At 45.3% G+C, this 23764-nt stretch overlaps 1 protein-coding gene across 1 annotated transcript; it reads left to right on the top strand.

Annotated features, from left to right (window-relative positions):
• The first annotated feature begins 1280 nt into the window (after window positions 1–1280).
• On the top strand, window positions 1281–21939 carry KCNJ5 (potassium inwardly rectifying channel subfamily J member 5). The gene is made up of 3 exons (XM_074162522.1): window positions 1281–1730; window positions 10012–10958; window positions 21147–21939. The coding sequence occupies exons 2-3, from the start codon at window positions 10019–10021 to the stop codon at window positions 21494–21496; spliced, it is 1290 nt and encodes a 429-aa protein (XP_074018623.1). The 5' UTR covers window positions 1281–1730; window positions 10012–10018; the 3' UTR covers window positions 21497–21939.
• Window positions 21940–23764: the final 1825 nt, after the last annotated feature.

Here is a 23764-nt window from a genome sequence, read left to right as displayed (position 1 = left end):
CATGTTGATCAGAGAACAAGAACACCGGTAAAAGGTGCTGTGTGTATTGTGATGTGCTTTAACCCGGTCCCCTGTGCAATGTGCCTATTAATGATATTCAAAGCCGGGGTTATTTCCCTTTCTTTAGCATGACTGTCTGATTTTTCCCAGTCTATCTTGCATAATAAGGTGTTATGTAGCCTAGATTGAAGGTAGTTAGGAATCTGATTTTCTGATCTGCAGGAAGTTCCAGTAGCTCGATTTTTTCCCTGTTCCAGAACAAGAACGCAAATGATAAGTTGCAAAATGTCCATACAGTAAAATAAAAATGTCATTCCAATGCTGACATTTTTCATTAGTGATAGTGTAACTTTAAAAAAAAAAAAAAAAAGAAAGTAGTTCAAAGCAGAACATGGACAAAATAGCTTTCAGTTTCCAGCAATACTGACGCATTCCCATACAGTGCTTTGGCTTTGACAAGTTTTCTTTCCCTGACTGGAAAAATCCTCTGTGAAAACATTTCTGATGGGCTGTAATGCATGTGTTCCTGGAACGGAGAATTACGGGGGACAAGCGGACAGGATCAGGGGAACAGGGCAAGGTAATCTGTGGTCTCCAGGCAAATCTCTCTCATATATGCAGCTGGCCTGACATTTGCTTTTCAGAAGAGGAAATATTTTACTAAGCGAGGGAGACAGTGTGGTATTATCAATGATTAAAAAAAAAAGAGAAAGACAAAAAAATACAGCAAAGCACTGAAGGGTTTTGAGAGCGTTCCCTGGGAGTAGCTGGATCTCAGCAAACAACACAACTCGGGGAGCAAACACCGTTTCAGCAGCTTGATGGTTGGAAGGAGGAATCACGCCCTCCCTCCTTCTCCCCACTTTGCCCAAATTCCTTGGTCCAGCCTGGAAGTGGGTTTCCACGGCACCAATGGATGTGTACGCGTGTGCTCCCTGTTAAACGTGCGCCTTCTGCATTCTCCCCATCCTCCTTTTTTTTAGGATCTGCTTTCTGCTTGAGTGATTTTAAAACAAGACCACAGCTCCCAAAAAACCTGACAGCCCCCCCAGTAACGGGGGAGCGGGGAAGCCGGGCGGGGGGAGGAGAAGCGAACACCCAGCGCCTGGGGAGGTGGCCGGGAGGACAAAGCCCGTGGGGTGACCGGGGAGCCTGGCGCTGCTTGGGGGGGGGGGAACACGCCTCTCTCCCCCTCCCCAGCCAGCCCTTTCTGTGCAGAGCAGCGCCCGAAACCCCTCCCCTCTTCGCTTTCGCTCCCGCCACCTTTCCCTTCGCTGCTCATTGAGAACAGACGATGCTCCCCATCGCACGCCCTCCCCTCCGCTCCCTCCCAGCCCTTTCCCAAGCCTTGGACCATCAGGAATTCATTTGTGCGGGAGAGAGCGGGAGCCAAGAAAGGCAGGCGTTTGACAGGCAAAAGTAGCGCTGCAGCGGAGGAGGGCGAGGGTTTGGAGCACCCGTGTCAGCTCCGACAGCAAGGGACATCAGGGATACCCGGGGACAGGGGCGTGTGCGGTTAAACCTTCAGCGCCACATCGATGTTTCCTCCGAACAGGCAGAGGGAAGAAGGACGGAGGCAGCCCAGGGATCCGCAGACGAGCCCTGCTCTCTGGTGATGGCATGGATCGGGCACTTTCCCGGCTGCTGTTTTACCTACCTCTCAGCCCTGTCACCGTCCAGCGTCCCCGAAGTGCCAAGGCACGAGACTGATGCAGAGCTGCTCTTAGCCAGTAAGTTACCTGCTTTTGTTTGCTTTTCCAGTTCACTTCTTTTCTTTTCTGGTTGCAAAGGATCGGGGGGCAAGCAGTTGAGACACTAGGTCAGCTGCACACCGGGTTTCTGTGCCCAAACCCGCCGGGGTGACAGCTAGAGATGTGCTGTCGTTTGACTTGGCAGGTGCCGGGGAACTCTGTGGGAACCCGGGGATTAGGTGTTGATCTTGGGCAAAAGCACTGTCAGATCTGGTACAGGTGTTACACAGGAAAAGACATGAAAAACCATGAACTGCTCAGATCCCAGATGAGTGGAGATCACTGGGATAAAATGGGCAGGGGGAGACTGGTCAGTAAGCAGCCCTGAAACATGGGGAGTGACTCCATAATCCTCACCTAGAGTCAAAGATTAAATTCTTTTATAATTAGGATACTTAATAGTCAGCTTAGGGTTTAGAGAGCCCTTGCAGCGTAGTCTCCAGACGATGAAGTGGCATGTTCAGCCCTTGGGCGGGACAGGCAGTTTTTCATGCACTGGGAATCCCTAGGGGTGTTTATGGCTCTGGGAGGTAAAAGCGTGAGTCATTTTTTGACAAATGTCCTGCTGCATCGGTCAAAAAGGTGCCTGGAGTCCTCCTTTTTGCATTAGCCCAGGCTGGCTGGGAGCAGCACACCAACTTTTATACGGCATGTGCCTCCTTTGGTTTTGACCTGAGAGTTTCAGGAAACAATCGAGAATTGGTAGAAACTGTCCCAAAAAGCTCCCATCTGACTTTCAGGGGTCAAGCAGGTCCTTCCTGCTGCACCCTTTTACTTTTAAGTAGACAACTACCATGGATTTGTAGCAGAGTAGCTCAGAGGGAAACCAAACTGGCTTGTCTCACCAGTTCTCTGACCAACCCAAGCAACCAGTATCTTCCATGGTATCTGGGAAGCGTGTCTGGCTGTGTTTGTGTTGGGGCAGTCATTTCACTTCTGGGGGTCAGTTCTTTCCCCTGCTGCTCCTACTCAGTTGGACCATTTCTGGTTCCCATGAGAGAAGATTCTCCACCTCTGGAAGGTTCCAGCCCAGTTATTTACAGACTCTGGAAAAGGCAAACTGAGGTTTGGAGTCACGTTCTGAGACAAATCTCCGCACTCTTTTCTATAAGAATCTCCCACTTTCTCTTCAGCTGGAGGTCAGGAGAGCCACTGGGACACCTGGGGTGAGCACTGGCACTTCACTGGCAGCTGGTATTGGGCAGGTCAGTTTGTCTCTCCATGACTCATCTTCTCCCGTCTGCCCAGTGGGTTCAATAGCACTGTTGAATGTCTTGGGGCAAAAAGAGCCTGCATTTGGTCAGTTTGTCTTTGAACTGCTTGGATGCAAGTTACTGGAGAAGTGTGAAGTGGCATTAACATCCTTCAATTTTATTTTATTATTTTAAGCCAGCTGCAGTGATTCTCAGCTGCTATAACGGTGAAATACCGAAATAATGGAGAACAGGGACATTAGTGCTCTTGGGATAAGATTTTTCTCTTAGAATTGAGGTTCCTCTTTCCCCAATATTCCATGTGTGCTGTGTGGCAACAGCCAGCAGCGGGAGAAACAAGGGTGTCTTATCAGGACAAAAGTGTCTCTTTCTCTTTGTTCAGTTGTGTTGGTTGAAAGATAACGGTCACATTTTCAATGACGCCATAAGGTCCCCCTAAAAATAGAGTCTGGGGTAAAAGGACAGAGACAGAGAGGCTGCAGAGCACCTCAGGCAGGGGCACTTCCTTGGAGGTGGAAGGATCAAACTGGCTTCTATTCAGGCTTTATTTGTTGGAAAAGAAAAGGTCAGTTGAGTGTTCAATATTAAGAAAAACACCTCAGAGCATAATATTGTGATTGCATCCTTCGCACGTGGGCTTTTCAGGCTCAGCTTCTTAAATTCAATGAAGTATGAGGTGACTGAAAGTGTATCCTCCCGTCCACCCTGTGCATTTCAGCTGTGATATATCAAGGAGTAGATACCCCTTATGTTGTGGAAACTCCACATTCTCCAGTCCTTGTTCTATAACAAGTTGTTACAGCCTGTGCAGTGGGGTCATTTTCTAGTTTTCACCTTTTTTTTGTGAAAAAAAAATAAACCCACCCCAGTCCCTATTCTCATTACAATTTAGTTTCTCCTTTCTTTTCTGCATTTATCTGAAGTCAATATATTTAATAAAAGTGCAAACTTGTGTTATGTATGGGGTTTTTTTATACTTTAATCCATAGTTGGGAGGAAGAAATCTATTTGAAACCTGTAGTTACTGGAGAGATCAGAAACATTATTTCTTGGCATTAGAAATAATCTTGCGAGGTTGTTCGTGCTGATAGATCAGGCTACGGAGGCTTCTCGGGGTAATCTTTAGACACACCTGAGGCAGAGAGGGGCTGTGTTCACTGCTGCTGCGTTGGAGGGAGGGAAGAAGAGGGATGCAGTGATTACAGGCGCTTGTTTAGGATTTTGGAAACTCAAGGTTTAATTCCCTGCCACAGACACCCAGTGGGGGTGTGGGAGAAGCAAGTGTCTTTGTGTCTCGCTTCCCCGTCTTGCAATACGGGAAATAGAGCAGTTCTGTGTCCCACGGATCTTACTAAATAAATAAATAAAATTTTGAAGCACATGATACCTGCGTTGACCACTATGAAACATTTGGATACTCTGGGAACGGGGGGGCCACATTGCTACCTCACAAGCGACAATGAAAGGGCTCAGGGATATTAGAACTGTGACTGCAGCATTGCTGGGGAGAAGGACAGATGGGGAGGTAATTAGCAGATAAAAGTAAAGTGTAAATGTTCATAAACTCTGTCCTTCTTCATTTTATATTAACTTTCATATCCAGAGAGATTTTCTTACGAGGTATTTTCTTTTGAAAGACTGAACACCTTCTTTATTGCTATTTCTGAGTTCATTAGAACTCCAAGCAGCCAGGCCCCATCACCGGCCCAGCAACAAGCACAAAGTCATCCTCCTCCTTCAGGAGCTGCCCAGTTACTCATTGCTCACCCAGTTTGTGCACTGGTGGGTGGGTGAGTGTCTCCTCTGGCCCCAGAGGAACTCCCTTGTGAAATCATGCCTGTCAGCATCTTAGAAAAGGGTGCTGCGACGCAATGAAATCTCAAAGAGGAAATGAGAGGCATCTCCCTACTTCAGCGCTGAGCGAGATTACGCTTTGAAAAGCAATTATTTGGATGAGGGAGCTTTTGAACCACATGTTTATTAGTGAAGTGCCACAGGTCTCCCTTCCTGCACAGTTTCCTTAAATGTTTTGCCCTGGTTTTGAATAGCATGAATTTTGCATCATTCCCTCCACCTGTGGATCTCAAAGCACTTTCCAAAGCGGCAGCCGCCAACAATCTCTATTTATAAGTCAGAAAACTGAAAGATGACATGATTTGCACAGAATCTACCTGCCTTTCTTTTCCTCACATGCATATGGATGCCTCAAAAGGTAATCTTCTCTTGGCACTGCTGACTGTTTGGTCTCAGTCATACACAGGCAGTAAATAAAAGAGTGGTGGAAAGGATGCCTTTCTCAGGGAAATCAAAGCCCCACCTGTCAGTCAGCGAGTATCTAATCGCCATTTCTCTTCAGGCTGTCAAAAGCCAGCTTCTCCTAACATTTCTTCTTCCTCCACCTTTCCACTAGCGCTCAGCGTTCAGCAATCGATGCTTTTATCCTCTTTGGATGCTACTGCTTTAGTTTACTCTGTTCCTCTACCAACTTCCCCATGTTGCCGGTGTCTGTCAATTAAGAATTTCATTCCCTTCAAGCAGCGTAACCCAAAGGAGAATCTGTCCCAGAGAAGCCTGGGGACAGTGACCCCAGCTCTGGTTTAAGTGGTGTGGGCAGCAAAAGAACCAGGGGAAGCGTTTCAGTAGAGAATTGTTGAGCATTTCCTACTGTATTGATTGCATGTTGAGTGGGATAGGGCTCTTTGGGAAAAAGCATGATAGAATTAAGTGGAATCCTAATTTGGGAAGGTGTGAGGGGTTTACTAAAGAACAGTTGCTCATAATGCAAGAGAACATGGGAATCAGGCTTAACACAAACAAAAAGAAGGATTTTTTACATAAACAAACTTGATCACAAATTGATGTCTGAATTCAAACTCCTCCTGCCTGACAGTTTAGATCTCTCCAGAAGAAATCCTGTCCCCACTGAAACTTGCATTTCCTTAAGTGAGATCAGTGAGTATTTACATTGAAAAAGCCATCATGGTCAGCAGGGGGGGAAATTTTTTTGCAGACTTTTCTTGGTTTACCTTTCGAGATGTCTTTAGCAAAGTTCTGTTGGAGCTATCAGGAGGTACATCAGCCCTGTCAGGCAGGGCTTGTAGAGAGCTCTGAAACATGGTGTCTCCCAGAGATACGTAGCTCACCCCAGCTCTACTCTTCTCCAGCAAATGTAAGAGCCCTGAATGTCACCGCCTGCCCCGAGTCTGTCGTCTCGACAAAAGCTGAGCAACAGCAAGTCTGATAAAAAGCCTCTTTACAAGGTTGATAATACACTGACTCACTTCTCCTTTTGCAGTAGCCTGGCCAAAAGGAAAACAGCCTTGTACAAAAGTGACATTTTTATTATCCTGGCCTCGTTTAACCAAAGATGGTAAATGCCAAGGAAACAGGATGGTGCATGTGACTATAAGAGGCGATTTCATCTCTTTGCTGGAGAGAGCAGTGATTTACAAACTGAAGTCTGAATCTCCGTGAGATGCTTGCACATAATTACCGTCATCTGGAAGAGACGTGTGTGCCTGACAGCAATGTATTACACGATGAAGGAGTTAACCAAGTCCTTACACAGCTACAGTGCTCCTTTTATAGTAACTTGTCATTTGTACTAAAGTTTCCCAGAGCAGTTAAAATAATGATAGCAAATTTCCTAGAAGATTCTTGTGCCGAGGATCTCACAGACCATTCATATCCGTGTCACAAATTTTACAGTTGGGGAATTAAGGCAGAGGGAAAAGCACTGATTTGCTCAGAATTGGAAAAAAAAATCTGAGATCATTTGGAACAGAAAGCTGGCTGGTCTTCAGGCATCCAAACCCGCACTCAAACTGCTCACCAATATTATTCCTTTTAAAGATTCTAATGCAAAGATTCATCTGCTTAATTACAGTCAATAATTAAGTACTGAGGTTATGCTTATTCTACGATGGGAGAGTTTCAGCTTAAATCTGAGGAGAAATTGTAAGGCCACTGGAGCTGTCAGTAAAGTTCATGGACAGCAGGAATTCTTCTGCTTTAATGGACCACGGGTGAGGTGCTCCTGAAGGTTGCCAGAAAGATTTCGCTTGACCTATTGTTAAAGATCAGCAGCATTAGAAAAGTGATGCTGCCGGTCCCTTGGGTGTTTCAGTTAAAGCAGGTTTCCCTCCACTTTCATTAGTGGCAGTCCCTCCAGTCTGCCTCACCACAGTGATATTTCTAGGGATTTAGGCTTTTTGATTGTTTTTATTCTATTCTGTTCTTTTTAATATGTTTCAAGATCTTTTTGGTCTCTTTGGTATCAGTGTAAAATATGGAACCTTACACTATAGAATGATGTCTTGAGATTGATTGCTCTCTCTTACATCACGTCAGTGTCAGTGAAGCTCAGCTTCAAATAGAACTTTCATAACAAAATTGTCATTAAACCAATTCTTTTAAAATTGGAAACATGAAACACTTGCCTGTTTTTACCTTTCTACGCAGAGATTGATCAAAAGATTTTTAGTCCAAATGGAGTAATTTTAGGTTAATCAAACATTGCAAACAAAGATCAAAAGTAATATTCATAAGAAGAAAGCCAAGAGGTTCTTCTCTGAACCTAATTCTGTGTAAGTCAGTGGATGGGATGTTTCTTTCCCTATTAAAGAGAGGGGGGAAAAAAAGTGTGTGATTGTTCTGACTTGCACTTGGCATGTGCTTTCACATGTTGTGAAGTGAGAGTCAATATGGACCCTCGGAATTTGAGAGCATCTGGCAGCCACTGTGCATGCCACGAGGCAGCAGAGCCAGAGCCGTGGCCCAGGAGATCTGAAGTTGCAACAAGTAGCGGAAAATGGCTGGAGATACATCTCTAAACATACCATGAGCCAGCTCTCAGGAGTCCTACCTTCAGAAGCAAAAGAAATAGAGGTAGGGATTAATATTCTGCCCAAATCCTTGATGTTGCTGCTTGAGGAAGGGAACAGGGGGTGGGTTGAAGGAGTATGGAGCCGGACTCTTTTCAGTGGTTGCCAGTGACAGGATGAGGGGCAACGGGCACAAGTTGGAACATAGGAGGTTCCACTCAAATATGAGAAAAAACTTATTCATGGTGAGGGTGACAGAGCCCTGGAACAGGCTGCCCAGGGAGGCATGACATGCTCTGGGCAATCCTGCTTCGGCAGGGGGGTTGGACTAGATGATCTCTATGGTCCCTTCCAACTCTAAAAAAATTCAGTGAAATTCAGTGCTGGGTTATCTGTCCCACACCCAGGAGCATATGCAGTGGGGGCAGCAAGCCCGATTCCTCCCAATTTACCACCCCAGTGTCATTAATCCCCGTTATTTACCCCTTCCCGTGGCTGCACTGGCTCGGCCCTGGCCCAAACCCCCCAAACCGGCAGATTTTCCAGCAGGAAGAAGCCGAAGCAGCGCTGGGACGGTGCTGTGGACAGATGGCTGGGCTCCCTGGTGCACGCAGCCAGCGGGTACGGTTCCAGCAACAGGCTCCGGCGGCTCCATTGGAGTCATGATTGATGGTGACTTATACAAGGGCTAAGAGTAATTCTTTGCTGTTAACCAGACTTGGCTGCAGCAGAATGGAAGTGGAAATTTGTTGCTTCGTTTATTCATCCTGCCTCTGCTTCCTCCACGCCCACCCTTTGTGCTTTTTAATACCGAAAAGACGAAGCTACTTTGCTCGAGCTTAAAATTGTCTTTCCCAAGATACTCTTAATTGTATCTCTACACCTTTCCTCATTCACAGACACGTAAGAAGATTAAAGATAGAGGGAGCAGTAATAGATTTAGTTAGGTTTTAATAGGATTTGCAGAGGACAATGCAGAGAATGAACGCCATAGAGAATATTGCTACTCTATCTTTGATATCCCTAAGGCTCCTTAGGTAGTCTTTCACTGAGATTTTGTCTGCGCTCTGCATTCAGAGTCCAGACTCTCATTTTTCAATACAGCATGTGTGGTAGTTTTTGGGGTTTTTTTACAGGAATATCTAATCATCTCGGTAAACAGGATGTTACATTATAACCTGCAAAAATCATTGCAGCCATCATTTTGTATTATTTATTTGTAGCTTGTTAAGCCTAGTTTTGCATGTCGACAGAGGGATTTTTAATAGCTTTGAGTTACATTTCTAAAGGTGGCTGGTTTTTTTGTCTAATGTCGGATGAAGTGAAGGGGTGGGTTCTGATCTGTCTGATTAACAGTGGGCCTGGAGTCATCACACCTTCAGACATGTAATTCCAGATGCTAAATTAAAGACCTATTTCACATTTGGAGCCTGGGCTCCCAGAATAATTTGTGGAGGGGGTAGGTACTTCCAGAAGGTGATTCAGCACACCTGAAATCTGAATTACCCCTGGAGGTGCCTTTCTCTGCTGACTGGAAGGGAAACCTTCATGCATAATTTAGACTGATGTGAGATTTAGGTAGACAGCCGTGCTCAGCATTTTCTATTAATTTCTAAGGTTTCTCTTGGTACGCACCCAAAACCTGAGGCATCGAAACACTCCAATCACTTTTGAGAATATATGTCGATGTATCTTGACTTTGCTGCTAGTTGTAATCTCAAGCAAATGTTGGGTGTAAAAAAATCTGAGGACCAAAAATAACCCCAAAACTTGCAACTGTAGCAAGGTTTCCCTATTTCATGACTCCCAGACCATTCCCATCACCCTGTTTTCTGAGGTTCCAGTAGTGCATTAAGCAAAGTGACTGGCAGCTGGTTCACGTTTGAAGAGACGGTGTATTATGAATCAGTATTTAACATCCAGTTAACATGCAGCATTATATTTAGCAAGTGGCTGTTGTGAGAGAAGTGCTGAAGCCTTTCAAAGTGTTTCCCAAAACAATAGTAGGAGGAAAGACGTGGCCATAGTGAAGAGCTTTCCTGGTGTAGAGTCAGCCTGAATCCAGGCCTGCTCCAGCACGGGGCAAAGTCTGCCAGTGCAGCATTAATATTTGCCACGTTTCTTGTCTTGGTCTGTCATAATGGTTCAGACAGTAAAACGAGTGGCTTTTTGTCTCAGCTCTTTTCCTCATATCTTAAACTTAATTTCTTTGCTCTCCTGCAGCCCAGCCATGGCCGGAGATTCTAGGATCTTCATGAACCAGGACATGGACATTGGAGTTACATCCAGAGAGCCCAAGAAGATTCCCAAACAGGCTCGGGATGACGTCCCCATTGCCACTGACCGAACCCGCCTCATATCAGCAGAAGGTAAGAAGCCACGTCAGCGTTACATGGAGAAAAGTGGCAAGTGCAACGTGCACCATGGAAACGTCCAAGAAACCTATCGATACCTTAGTGACCTCTTCACTACGCTGGTGGACCTCAAGTGGCGTTTTAATCTTCTTGTCTTCACTATGGTCTATACCATCACTTGGTTGTTTTTTGGGTTCATATGGTGGCTCATCGCCTATATCCGGGGAGACCTGGACCATCTTGAAGATGAGAACTGGATCCCCTGTGTTGAAAATCTCAGTGGATTTGTGTCTGCATTTCTGTTTTCTATCGAGACTGAGACAACGATTGGGTATGGCTATCGGGTCATAACAGAGAAGTGCCCAGAGGGCATCGTACTGCTCCTCATCCAGGCTATTCTGGGCTCCATCGTCAACGCGTTCATGGTGGGATGCATGTTTGTCAAGATCAGCCAACCAAAGAAGAGGGCTGAAACCCTCATGTTTTCTAACAATGCAGTGATTTCCATGAGGGATGAGAAACTCTGTCTCATGTTCCGGGTTGGAGACCTCCGCAATTCCCACATTGTTGAGGCTTCCATTAGAGCCAAACTGATTAAGTCCAAACAGACCAAAGAAGGAGAGTTTATCCCCTTGAACCAAACGGACATCAACGTGGGATTTGACACCGGAGATGACAGATTGTTCCTGGTGTCACCTCTCATCATCTCGCATGAAATCAATGAGAAAAGCCCCTTCTGGGAGATGTCCCGCACCCAGCTGGAGAAGGAGGAGTTTGAAATTGTGGTCATCCTGGAAGGAATGGTGGAAGCAACAGGTAAGGACATCAGTCACAATTTTGAGGGGGGAAAGGGAAAAATGGAGTGCGTTAAGATTCTACTGGCAATGTCACCTCGACTGGGAACACGTTGGGATTTGTCCTTCTCTAGTGACTGATTTGGGTAGCATATTGTGGTCTGAGATAATTAGCAATTAAAAGATGGGTCCTTTAGCTCATGTTGTAGTGTTTCACACTACAGGATTTTTGTAAGTCCAGGATCCAGATGAATCCGGGATCCAGTTGGTCAAGAAACTGTCCATAATCACTTAGAACTGATCCATGGGAAAAAGAGAATGGACTAAAAGAATTCATGGTGTCTCTTGTGTTCCCATTTCCTGTGATCAAAATTCATGACACAAATCTTTTCCCATTTCTCCTCTGTATTAAAAATTAGCTGTAACTGTGCTATTTTCGGTATTGCTGTAGTGTGGCTTTTTAATGGAGACTATGAAGGACGTGCCCAAGTATTACTATATCCCATAAAACAGCATGTGCTGAAACTGAATGACTCGCACGTGATGCAGGACATATATTTTCAAAAGGAGCTCAAAGAGGAAAAATACAGAAACTGCTTTTGTGACCCTTGCAACCCAGCAGCTGTTTAACAGCTTCAAACAATGCTGTGTAATGGGTAGATCAGGAGATAGACTCAGCTGATTCCCAGTTTCCTCCTATGGGTGTATTTGTGGCACGCGATGAAAGAAGCCTGCGTCCGTATATAATAAATCTGGAGAAGTTGTGTGCCTCAGCTTTCCCAAATGTAGAAAAGGGAGGTGGCAGCACGACTCAGGCTGGTCCACAAAGGCCTCCAGGCTCCATCCGGGGGGATGCAGTGTATCTCCTAGGGCTCTGGATAGAGCAGGAGGATGCTTCTACTCTGGAGTCTCACCTAAAAGACACAGCACCAGAGGGTCATTTTGCCCCTCAGAGCTAGTTCATCGATTCTGGGCTCTGAGGAGGAGCTGGCAGGCTCTGTCCGCCATGCTTCTAGCAGAGCAAGAGTGTTTTAGCACCTGGAGATGCTGACATTCCCTTCAGGAGGGCTCTCCGAGCCCAGGGCTGGCAGCATGCCCCAGTCTGGTCAGGGGCTTTAGGAGAAGGGTGCTACAGGCAGCGCTCAGGAGAGAACTGCTCTCTGGGGATGTGGAAACACAGAAAGAGTCAGAGATGCAAAAAAGCTTTTATAAATAGTTTTGCCCTTTGGTGTTTAAGGATTTTAGCTATGAGATGGTATTGTCAACCAAGTTTTTTCTGGTGGTGGTGGCATTTGAATTTTTTTTTTCATGTTGAAGAGGCATGGGCTCTGTCTGAAACACGAGCAAAGGTTTTCAGCTTGATACGAGTACTCAGTGGTACCAGCACCCTGTCCTACAGGTTCTGGCCCTGGCTTATTGTCCCCTTCTTGAGATTTGTCTGTGTTAGTCTCCTAACAGCCAGATGCAAGGGGAAACAGTCTCTCGGATTCCTGCATCCCAGACCTTCTCTCTCAAAGACAGCTCTCTGGAGAGCTAATTCAGTTTCCCGGTGTCTCCCTTTAGTCAGGAGGTGAATAGCAATCGCTGGGAGGTTATGTACAGATGGCACCGTACCCCGGCTGGAGGACTGGAGTGTAGAACTGGAGTTCATTTGGCCTTACCAGGCAAATATTCTTTCCCAGCAGAGCATCGTAAAGATGTGGCAAAAGAAGGGGTGGGTGGAAAAGACCGTCAAAGGCGAAGATTTGTAATGGAAGCTTATTTTGTAGCCTAAATATTTACTAGGCACTGGAACCTCCTAATCTGTGCAGGGAGTGCAGTTCCTTGTTTGTCCAAAGCCTCTTTCCTCATCACAGTGACACCACCAAATTCCGTTTGAACAGCCCTCCTCTTGTGAGAGCTCAGCTCTGCTGGGCATGTCTGAGAGGAAGTCATTACCAATAACAACCTTGAAATTAAAAGCATGACATAGGAATAATATTGCTTTACAAATGGGCTCCTCTCCCAGAGGGATTGCACAGGCCGGTGTATAATGACATTAAGGAGCATACATCTGTGGAAATGAATTATTCTGGTCTCCGAAGACGGGCTGTGAAATTCCAAAATTGGAACTAGAAGAGCCAGTTTGCATTGAACTCAGAGCAGAGGGGAGCTCAGGTGATGCCGTTACCGGATTGAGATGCTGAGATGGTTTCTGAGTGACATATGGTCACTGGCGGGGGATATTTTGGCACAAGAAGAGTGACTTGCAGAAACACAGTGTTTGTGCTTTCCTCTTTGTCCTCACGCTTTGTGATATTGATAAGGCAGTTTGGGGGTTATTAATCCCCACCTTCATACCTTAAAATGTGCTCCAAGCAAATTCTTTGGCTTCTTTCTTTCCTGTCATATCGCTCAAGCCCCATCTGCTTTTGGGAATGGTATCATTTACTCACAGCGTGACTTCTGTTAAATCATGACACCGTTACAACCTGCGCAGGTTGAGGGCAGTGTAAAAATGCAACGGAGCATTTGAATCCCTAGTAACCCCTATGAAAATGGGGGCCCCCCGTGGCAGTGTTGAGGGGTACAACTGGTCAGAGTATCTGGGCTATAGCTCCCTTCACGGGGGACAAGGGACACGCCAGTCCCGCGGGCTCTCTCGGAGGTGGCTCCGCTCTGCTGTTGCAGTCAGGAGTGAAAATCAATGGAAATTTCTCCCATCTCTACAGACACCAGCAAATCCCAGCGTGAAAGTGTCCTGTGCTGCCGGGGAACAGACAGCTATGGTTTTTCAGAAGGTATTTTGGAAGCAGGTCAAAATGGCAATTGTCAACGTACAAACGACTGAAGAAATTTAAGCGTAATGTCTTGACTAAAAACATGATTTTTTTCCCTGAAAATTCAGGACAGCAATTTTATAGCTGTTTCCAGTAGCTTTGACCAACCACACACACATTGCAGATGTAATGTATTGTCTCCTCTCAAACAAGGAACTCTTCTTCCTGACATTTAACTTTAATTCTGAGCCAGTGGAAGGCGAAGACAGTAAATAGTTACAAATGAAAAGTGTAGAATTAATTCTGAAGAGCTGAAACACTTCAAGTCATTGTTTCCTTAACAAAATGAAACATTGTGGTTTAAAACAATGTTTTTGTTTTCAAGACGACTTGAGTTTCCTAAACACTTCAAGTTGTTTTTTTTACAAAGTGAAACATTGTGTTTTAAAACCCATGTTTCTGTTTTCAACTTGACTCCAATTTTCCAAAGGATAAATCAGGGCACACTGAAGAATGGCAACACACAAAAAACGGATCAGCCCATGCAATGGGTTTATTTTGCCAAAAAAGGAAATAGCCATTGCATTATTCTAGTGAGAGCTCTCCGGGAACCCAGAGAACGAACCCAGCAGCCTGAAAACCTGGTATTTCCAGCCCATATTTCAGATGGTTGGGGCACTGGGACTCCACCAGAGCTTAAAACATGCCAAAGGGGGCCCCAAGTTCCTGGGCAGATCCGTTGTGATCATTGCTGAGCGAAATGAGCACTCTAAAGACAAAATCCATGTTGATGACAAGTGTTCTGACTTGCAGGGCTGCTTCGTGGGCATCTCGAGAGCAGCAGCATCACTCACGCTGCCTACTTAATGAATTGGTCACAGAGATTACTTCAGGGAATTAATTCTCTGTTGCCTTATCTGAAAGGGACACTTGTCAAGATCAGCTGGTCCAAATTCGACCTGCAAGAAAAGGGATGAAAGTGAAGGCGGAAAATCTGTTTGCAAAGTGAATACAGTTTTGCTTTCAGTGCCTTTCTGCTCTCCACAGTGGCCACAAAAAATTAAAGCCATCCTGTTGAGAGAACAGGTCCTGGCTGTTGTTGGCCAAACCCTCCTGATGCTGGAATGAAGGTAGAGTGTAAAGCGAGGCTGCTGGATGGAGCAGTACAGATTCAGACCCCTTTTCCACACCTTCAGCTGAGTGATGCTGAAGAATTTGGCTGATTCAATTACAGAACATTGGAGAGTTCAATTTATTTATTTATATATATATATTTTTCCCCGAGCCATATTTATTTTCCTCCGTGACGCAGTCTGAGTATCCTACAAGACTTTCTGGCAGATAATACGAAGAGGCCCTCGCCTCTTCCAGCTGTACCTTTCCTTCCACTGCTAATTACAGACAATTAACCAAAACCTGATTTATCGGTAGCTGTCCTGCAAACCTCATCCCGTATCTCCAGTGTCCAGCGTTGCTGTTGGCTGGACACACAGACAGCAACTCTTGTTTCTTTACTCTCCGTCCTCACTGGTTTTCATTACCTCTTTTTCCCACCACCATAAAATAAGCCACAAGAGACAGTCAAGTCACTAAATGAAGTTTTAATAAACTCCTGGGAAAGGATAGGCATATATATTTCTGGCTTAGAGTTTGCGTGATAAAAAGTGGTTTAATGATTAGAAGTAATTTGTCTCATCTGGTCCCTGTGAGAGTGTGGGCAAACAGCAGCTTCTTTGCACTTCAATTTATCCACCTTCGCAGAGGACACAGCGAAATTTCCTGGCTGTAAATATAGGACCAGAAGAAGCAGTCACAACATCAGATATCCTGAAATTAATCATGATTTTCATGGGAGAACAAAGGAAGGGTGAAATTACTAAATGGAGGTTTTGTGCATTCATCATCTGCTTTGGGTTGTCTTGTTGTTTTGTTTTGCCTTTTGCATATAAATAAGTTTTCTTTTCTGCAAGAAGGACCTTGCAGAACAGTTAGAGAAACTGCTTATATAATTATAGGGAAGAGAAAGACGTCTCAAGCCGTTCTTTTCATGAGCTGAATTGTCCTCCAGAGACAGACATGGGGCAGGGCAGTCACCTCAGGTGCTTTTATAGTCATTGTAAGTACCTTCATGAGGGGCCTGAAGTGACACGGTGTGAGCTTGGTGCTCAGGTTCTGCCTGGCAGAGACATGGCAGTTGAATCCACAATCTTTAAATCATAAGGTCCTTCTTTTATTTCCTTTTTTTTTTTTTTTTTTTTTTTTCATTTCCAGTGCCTGGGAGCTTTCTCATGCCTGGAGAGCATTCAGATAAATTAAAATCCTATTACTCTCCTCTGGCATAAAAATCAAAGTGAATCAAGCCCAGACATGTCCTCCTCTAAAGGAGACAAGCACAAATAATTGGAGGACCATGCTCCTACCTTCTAATATTCCTTTTCAAGTTGGAGGAATATTGACTTTTTGGAGGTTACAGTGTTCTTTGCTCTAATTAATACAAAATTTTATAACTATCCAAATGCTGATGCTGATCTAAAGACATGCAGTGCCTAATTAGAGTGACAGAACTTCAAATTTTTATAACTACTCCTTGCCATCCTGACTTAGCTCAGTCTGTCACTGTACCTGTGAGTCCATCGGTTCTTTCTCTGCGCTCTCATGGTGCACGTGTCAAGAATAAGGGAAAAGTCACCCTGCGAATGATAGTGTATGAAAACAAGGACAGAGGAGTGGAGTCACTTCCAGCAGTATCTGTGTCTGAACTGCAGGGAGAGCCCAGCAAATATGGCAAACGTACACTCAGCAGCCACATGACATTTTGCCAGCAGATAATCACTGAGCTCCCTGGCATTTAAATGAGGGGAGTTAATTTTAGGCTGATGAAAAATGTTGTCTTGACAGCCCCAGGGGCTGGGATATCTCTACCACTGAGAAGGTTCAGGCCATGGAGCAGGACTGAGAGATTCGACTGTACTGTTGATGTGATCAAATCGAAGCCTGCAGCAATTTCTTGGGCTGGTGGATGAAGGTTTGTGGTCCCCTTGCCCTCTCCCATTAAACTTCCAGCAAAGGTACTGGCTATGACGGCACATTTGACGCAAATATGCATCCTCCATCGGCTGGAGAGAGCCTGCTGGTGCGTCTCTGGAGAACCACCCAGCTGCAAATGCAGTTAGATTTGGCCTGTGATAATGAAGTTTGATTTTCTCTGGTCACCTGAGGGGATATGAGCCCTGGAAAGGAGGAGCAGTGGCCGCTTTCCCCGGCAGCGCGGCGGGGCCGGGCGTCTCTGCTCCACTTGCATAATCTGCATCAGGAGCAGCGAAACGTGCCCAAATCTGCAGCTCCTGTTGAGTACGCTGCGGAAAAGCCATCAAATAACTGCTTTTTGTCAGCACGTATTAACATCCCTTTGTCTCTGATAAAACACAAGCTGCCTGATCCCCGCTGACTTTGATGACAGAAAAGTGCCGTATTGGTAGAGCTCCCCGACACCTCCTTTACACACCAGTCTTTCCTCAGTGTCTCCCTCTGTTCTCCAATGTAATGAAACACCTGGTTTTATACCCACAGCAATATATTTTGCATCTTTTCATCTGCTGGAAACCAGAAACGGGCCATTTAGGAAGGCATCTCTGGCTGCCCTAAACGGGAACATGCACAAACTCGGTTATTGATCCTGTGACGTAGTGACTCCGGCCGACAGACAAAAACATCCACTTCTTAGGATTCTGCCCTAATGAAATTATCATTAAAACTCCATGAAATGTTTATTGCATAGCTCGAAACCCAGAGACAGTCCCCTGGTCTCCAGCTTTCTGAAAAGCCTGGAACTGGTTCCAGCTTTGTTGAAAATCTGGTGCATCTGCTTATAACTTTGTAGGAACTTTTTTCTCTGGTTTTAATTAAAATTGAGTTTCGTTTGCGACTGAAAGCTGAGCTGCTGAATTAAGAGATGAGAAAGCTGTAACTAAACCTTGAAAGCTGAAGATTTCACATATCGTTTCACATTTTCCACAACTGACAGATTGTACAAATTTATATTAAACATATTTTTTCATTTTCAAACCAGATTGTTTAGGAGAAAATTAAACTTCTAATGGTCTTAGTATCTGGAAAACACGATTCACTTGAAAAATAAAAGTCTCGATGACTTCATTTTTAAATAAGTTTTGAAGCTCATCTACTTAGACTGACAAAGGGGGAATGAGGATATTCTTTTGGTGTGAATCTTATTCAAATGAAATGCCCAAGTCACCAACACCACTTCTCTATCACTATACCAAATATCTGTACCATTTAAACCCAGAATGTGTGGTTATATCTGCTCTAAGAAAAGAATTAACAGCCTTTGTCAGGGCCATAAAACTATGGTTATTTTTGCAAGAAATTCTGAGTTCGAGCTCACCCTCGATTTCTTGTGCTCTCTGAAGTGTCAGTGCCTGAGGGTGGTTTCTTGATGGGTATGAGCACGGGATGTAACCAACACCCAGGGTGTCCCACGGACTTGGATAAGCAAAGTTTAGGGAAATAAAACCGCTGTTTTTTGCAGAGAGCCCCCAGAAAGACGTTAGTCTGGGGATTTACTCCACCCCGCCGCAGCTGAAACTTGGATATTCCCAGCGCAGAGGGCACAGCACACACTGTGTGCTGCATCACGTACTCTTAATAAAAGTACGGTTTATTGTTTCCACACCTCTTCTGTCATCTTTTTGCAGTTACAGAGGCAATAATTAGCCAGGGACATTACAGATGCATTAATTAACCAGGCTGAAGAGCACAGGGCAGCCTGCAAAGCAGGCACTTAATGGAGTTTGAAGCAGAGACAACGCTGCTGTTTACTGGGTAGTGTAGGAGTTGCCAAGCAGTATGTCCCCACGCAATTAAAACACCACTGCACATGTGCTAAAAAGGAATATTTGAATGGGATTATGGAGCAATTACAAGTTGTCTTATTGTGCTGGCTGTGTGTACCCCTGGGGTTAGAGCAGGCAGCTACTGCAGGAGCCTGGCAGTGAGCAGTGTTGGGCTGCTGAAAGCTTTCCATTGTTCCTGCCCTAATTGAATACTTACAGCAGGAGATAACTGTGACTGTGTCTCTGGAGTTCAGGTTCACTGTCAGGTGCTCTTCCCCCCCCCGGAAGGAGCTATTTCAGGCCCTGATTATAAGGCAGGAGTTCCCTTCGGATGCCTCAGTCCCCCACATTCAGCAGGGACACCCCATCTTGGCTTTGGGAACTTCCACATGGTGCCTTTATGCCTTGGAAGGCCACAATCAGAGCCATCCTGATCATTCACAGGACCCATCAGCCTGGATGGGCTCCTCTCCTGCTCCCCTTGCTGGGCTCTGAAAGCCCTCACAGCTTAGAGAAGACACTTGAAGCCTTCCTGATTTCTGGTGCCAAACCAGCTCTGTCTACAGGAAAAAGGGCTGGTTTATTTTAACTGTCCCTTACCCTACACTACACGCTGCTGCTTGTCCAGTGTTCTGGCCTCCCACCATGAAGGAGCATTGGAAAATGGGATTAACCCTGCATTACTGACCCCCAGAACAGCCTGTAGGAAAAGGCCTTGCCCAGGGAGGTCAACCATGTGCTAAGTGTCAGCAACACAGCTCTCCTGAGAAGAACTGCAGCAGGACTCTGAAATTAGCAGGAGTCTGAAATTATCAGGACTCCACGAGCTGCCGGCTGCTCTTTGGTAGCTGATAAAAGGGAGTGAAGATTGACCAGCCCAGGGCAGGGGATGTTGCACATTGTAGTGTCACCATAGAGTCAGGAGTGGTGTCCACGCCGGTTTTTATTTCCTGAAAAGACGCTGTACCTCACTAGAGCTTCTGCGAAAGGCAAAACCACTTGGGGTAATTTTCTCCTTCCGTTATTGTATTTTTCATAGCAGCCTCTGCACTTCCCGGTTCCTTCCGGCCCAGGAAGCAGCCACGCGATGACTAACTCCGTACTTGTTGTTCCTGCCCAGAAGCAAATACTCCTGCAGATCTTCTTGGGGGGAAAAAATTGGCTTTTCAGTCTGCGATACAGAACTGAAAATTTCTCAGTGTTGCATGTGGCACTGTCCCTCTTTTCCCCTTTCAAGAACCAAAAGCAACTCATATATTCCTGGCCTGAGAGTTTTAAACTGGGGAAAGGGATAAGAGACAAGTAAAGCTTTCCAGAGAACTTCCTTATGTGGGTGTCTTTTAATGGATCGTAGCAATTACGAGAACCAAATATCCATCTTTTCACAAAGGTGCCTTTTTTCTTTTTTTTTTTTAATAAGGAAAGGAGTTTTCTGATTACTCTGAGCTCATGTGGTGAGAATACATGATGTGCTCTTCCCTGAAGCATCTGACACCGATATTTTCCCCCCTGTGCATTGCTTTGGGTTTCTGTTTGTGTACTTTGGGCTGCAGGACTCAGACTGGGAAATACTAGCCAGGAACTGGATCAAGTGCATGTTGTGAGTGTATTCCAGTTGGGCCTATCTCTCACCCTCCAAAAGAGAACGGTGGGAGGACTTTGTGAGGTCAGGTTTTCCAAATTTCACCAGAATTAATTCCAAAATGATAATGTAATTAGGACAAACAGAAGGCAAATATTTGGAAGAGAAGTCAGCCTCGACATTGACAGGTGATTCCGAGAGAATTTGTTCGCAGTTACGCCGACGCTGAACGCTTCTCCCAGCGCTGCAAAGCTTCTCTTTAGACTTTTTCAAAGTAAATAAATATACCTTGATCCTTGGGGCTGAGAAGCAGCTTGACAAATACCAGTTTCATGTTTCCCACTGCTCATTCAATCCATGGGATTCAATATGTTGATGAGCTCGACTGTGTTTTCGTGGGCTTTGGTTCTGCCAACCCAGTGCAGCTGGGTTGAACCCTCCAGGGGTATCTAAAAGCCAGTTTGCTGTGTAAACCTCTAGGAATTGTGGCCCTCCCCACTTTTTGAGCTACGAGTCTCGGTGTCTTAACCTGAGTGCAGGAGGAATCACTGATGCCGCTGTAGATGAAGAGGGATGGGGTGAGAGGCGGTGGCAGTGCGGGGCAGTGGTTCACTCCACTCGGGGGCAGGGTGGGTGAGGATCTGAGGTCCCTCAGCAGGGCTGGATGTCGTTCTAGCACCATTCACCAGAAGTGCTGTTAGTGTCAGCCGCACAAGCAACACCTCAACAGAGCAATGTGAGGACAGAGAGAAGCTGCTTAGTGGTACCAGACTCCAAAGCCATAAGCACAAGGTTCAGGAAACAGTCTGAAGACGCGGCGATGAATCCATCCCTTTTCCTTTGAGTGCTCAGCTTTTTCATAATAGAGGCTTTTGTGAGGCTTATTAAGCGAAGACCTTTTCTGTGTCCCAGAGCAATCAGGTATGGAGATAACATGAAAGTGCTTTTAATGGAAGGAGTGGTTGGGTGAGCATGTAAGGAAGCTTTGCATTTAACATCCCTCTGTTTCTACCCAGGGATGACTTGCCAGGCTCGCAGCTCCTACATGGACACCGAGGTGCTGTGGGGACATCGCTTCACTCCCGTCCTCACCCTGGAGAAGGATTTTTACGAAGTCGACTATAACAGCTTCCATAGCACCTACGAGACCAACACTCCCGTGTGCTGTGCCAAGGAGCTGGCTGAGTCTCGCCGGGAGGGCCAGCTCCTCAGCCACCTCCCCAGCGCCACCCTCCTGAGCGCAGGCAGAGAAGCAGAGACAGCAAAAGGGGAGGAAGAGGAGGAAGAGGAGGAATGCAGGGAGCCAGCGGGATTGAATGGAGCCAATGGGACAGCAGGAGAGGTGAAGGAAGACATGCCTGTATAACACATGAACTGCTGGACCGTAGATTCCCACATACACTTACTGGGAGACTGTGACAAGTCGGGAACTGACTGGGAGTCAGAGAGCTGAGATTTACCTCCAGATCTCTGCTGCCTGCTGCTCCATCCCGGCCAGTCACCGCACAGCACCGTGCCTCAGTTTCCCTCCCCTTTTACCTGTACAGTGAGGTTCCGAGCTCTGCACTCGCTTGCAAAGCGTTTTCATCTCTATGGACAAGGCTCACTAAATATGATCACTGTTAAAACTGAAATTCCCACCACTGGTTGTTTCATTGGACGTTCAGAACTCTTCCCCCTTGAGAGGGTATTTAAAAAGTGAAAGTCCAGAATGTCCCATCTCAGTATGAAGAATGTGGTTTCATACCTTCACTTAATTTGTGAGTCAATGTATTGTAGACATTGTTACTGCTAAATTAAAAGAAGAGGAAAAAAAAAAAAAACCTCTCTGGTATGTAGTGAAGTGTTTTGCCTTCGAGAATTTTATGAATAGATTTGAGCGTTTTCCTCCAGGATCACAAAATGTCTGATATTAACGGGACAACTTTCCCTGCAAACCTTTAGCATGTTTATCCACTATTGTGGACTGTCTTCTCAAACTGAAGTGCTCTCTCCTTGCGTCCTCTCTCCTAATGTGACTCTCTGACACATTGTTTGGCTGTCCATGGTCAGAGAAAGTTTAGATCTTGCCCCAGTGAAGGTTTTTTCCTGGCCTGGGTGCCCCAGTTTCAGTTCCAGTTGATGATTTATAACAAATTAAGGGAGTAGGTAGGCTGGGTAAGTAACGGTTTGCAAAATTCTCTGCTCTTCTGTAAAGTACGTATTTAAAATAAAGGTTTCGATGCTGATGTCCCTACAGCTAATGGGACCAGGCACTGACATAACCGGAGCCATCTGGTTAGGCTGGTGCAGGCACGTGAGCTGGTGTCCAAAATCAGGATCAGTTCCCCACTGCTGTCAGTGACAAGCAATAATATCTCTTGGAGGTCTAATACTTGATTTTTTTGGCGTATGCTTTGTCCTGCAGCTCAGTTAAGATAGTTGTTCCTGTGAAGCACCAAATTGAGTTAACAATTTCGGTCTCTCCAAAGAGGTAACCATAGAACCATCCTTCCCCAAAGAGGAAGGTCCAGAAAAAAGACCTTCAGGTCCAGAAAAAGGGTGAAGAAAACTAGTCTGAGATGAAAAACGTCCAGAAATTTGAACAACACAGAAAAAAAAAATTCCCTTCTTGGGGAAAATCTCTTCCCCTACCCCCCAACATTTGGTGGAAAAAATAAGATACTTGCAGAATTACTTCTTTATCTAAATGGAATGAAGAAAATATAATATGCAAGAGTTATTTTCCATATGGGAAAGACCGTATGTTTATCTGTGAAATAAATATTCCCTGTAGTAGGGATGGACTGAGCTGCACACTAGGGATCTTTAATATGGGTTTGCCTCTTGATATTAATACAAAGAGAAGATAAACTGGAAATAGAAAGCAATGGTGTTATTGGCGTGTAAACAAGGAGGAGAATACTATCTACAGGGGTCAGAGATACTTTTTAATTAGAGACCTGATGTTATAGTGTAGATAAAAAAGAAATTTGTATTTCTTTTTGAGGAGGGTGGAAAAATGGACACGACATGACTCTGCTGTACTTAGTACCATGTTGAGAGCCAGCAGCCAGCTTGGCCTCCAGGATATAGGAATTACCATTATGTTATACAGTAAGTTACAAAGTGAAGTAACTTCATTTGAAATTCTTGTCAGTTCTAGAAAGCATCTCGCAGATTTGGAGAGGGTGGTATTTTTCAAAAAGCTCTCATTTTAGTTTTTCTACTCAGCTTCCTCTTTTTCTATACTGCGCCTCAGAGGAGCAGAGGGAAGAAAACAGGGAGAAAAATGGGAGAGGTTTTTTAGAAGGGTTTGTTCTTTTTCTGAGGGCCTCGCTTCTCCCCCTACCTCTGCAAAATAATTACGTGTCCAAATTGTTTGTCAGAATTTTTTTGTTCTGCAGCTGAAGCGAACTCCTAATGTAGGGGATAGTAACGGCAAGTAAAACTGTAGCTGAGCTGAGCAAGTCAGAGGCAATTTCAGCCCCTCAGAGAGGCGTTAGATAAGCTCTGCCCAGGGAGCTGACTTGTCCAGCTCAATTCAACAGGAGAGAGGGTTTGCTGGGTCCCTGTCATGGCACCAGAGAGAGAGAGCTTGGAAAATGGCACTAAATTGCCTCTGCGCCTTTCTTCTCCTTCCTGGCTTCTAGGG

This window comes from Numenius arquata, chromosome 22, assembly GCF_964106895.1.
Source record: "Numenius arquata chromosome 22, bNumArq3.hap1.1, whole genome shotgun sequence".
Lineage (NCBI taxonomy): Eukaryota > Metazoa > Chordata > Aves > Charadriiformes > Scolopacidae > Numenius > Numenius arquata.
The sequence above is the reverse complement of the archived record's forward strand: the minus strand, read 5'-3'. Positions and strand labels throughout refer to the sequence as shown.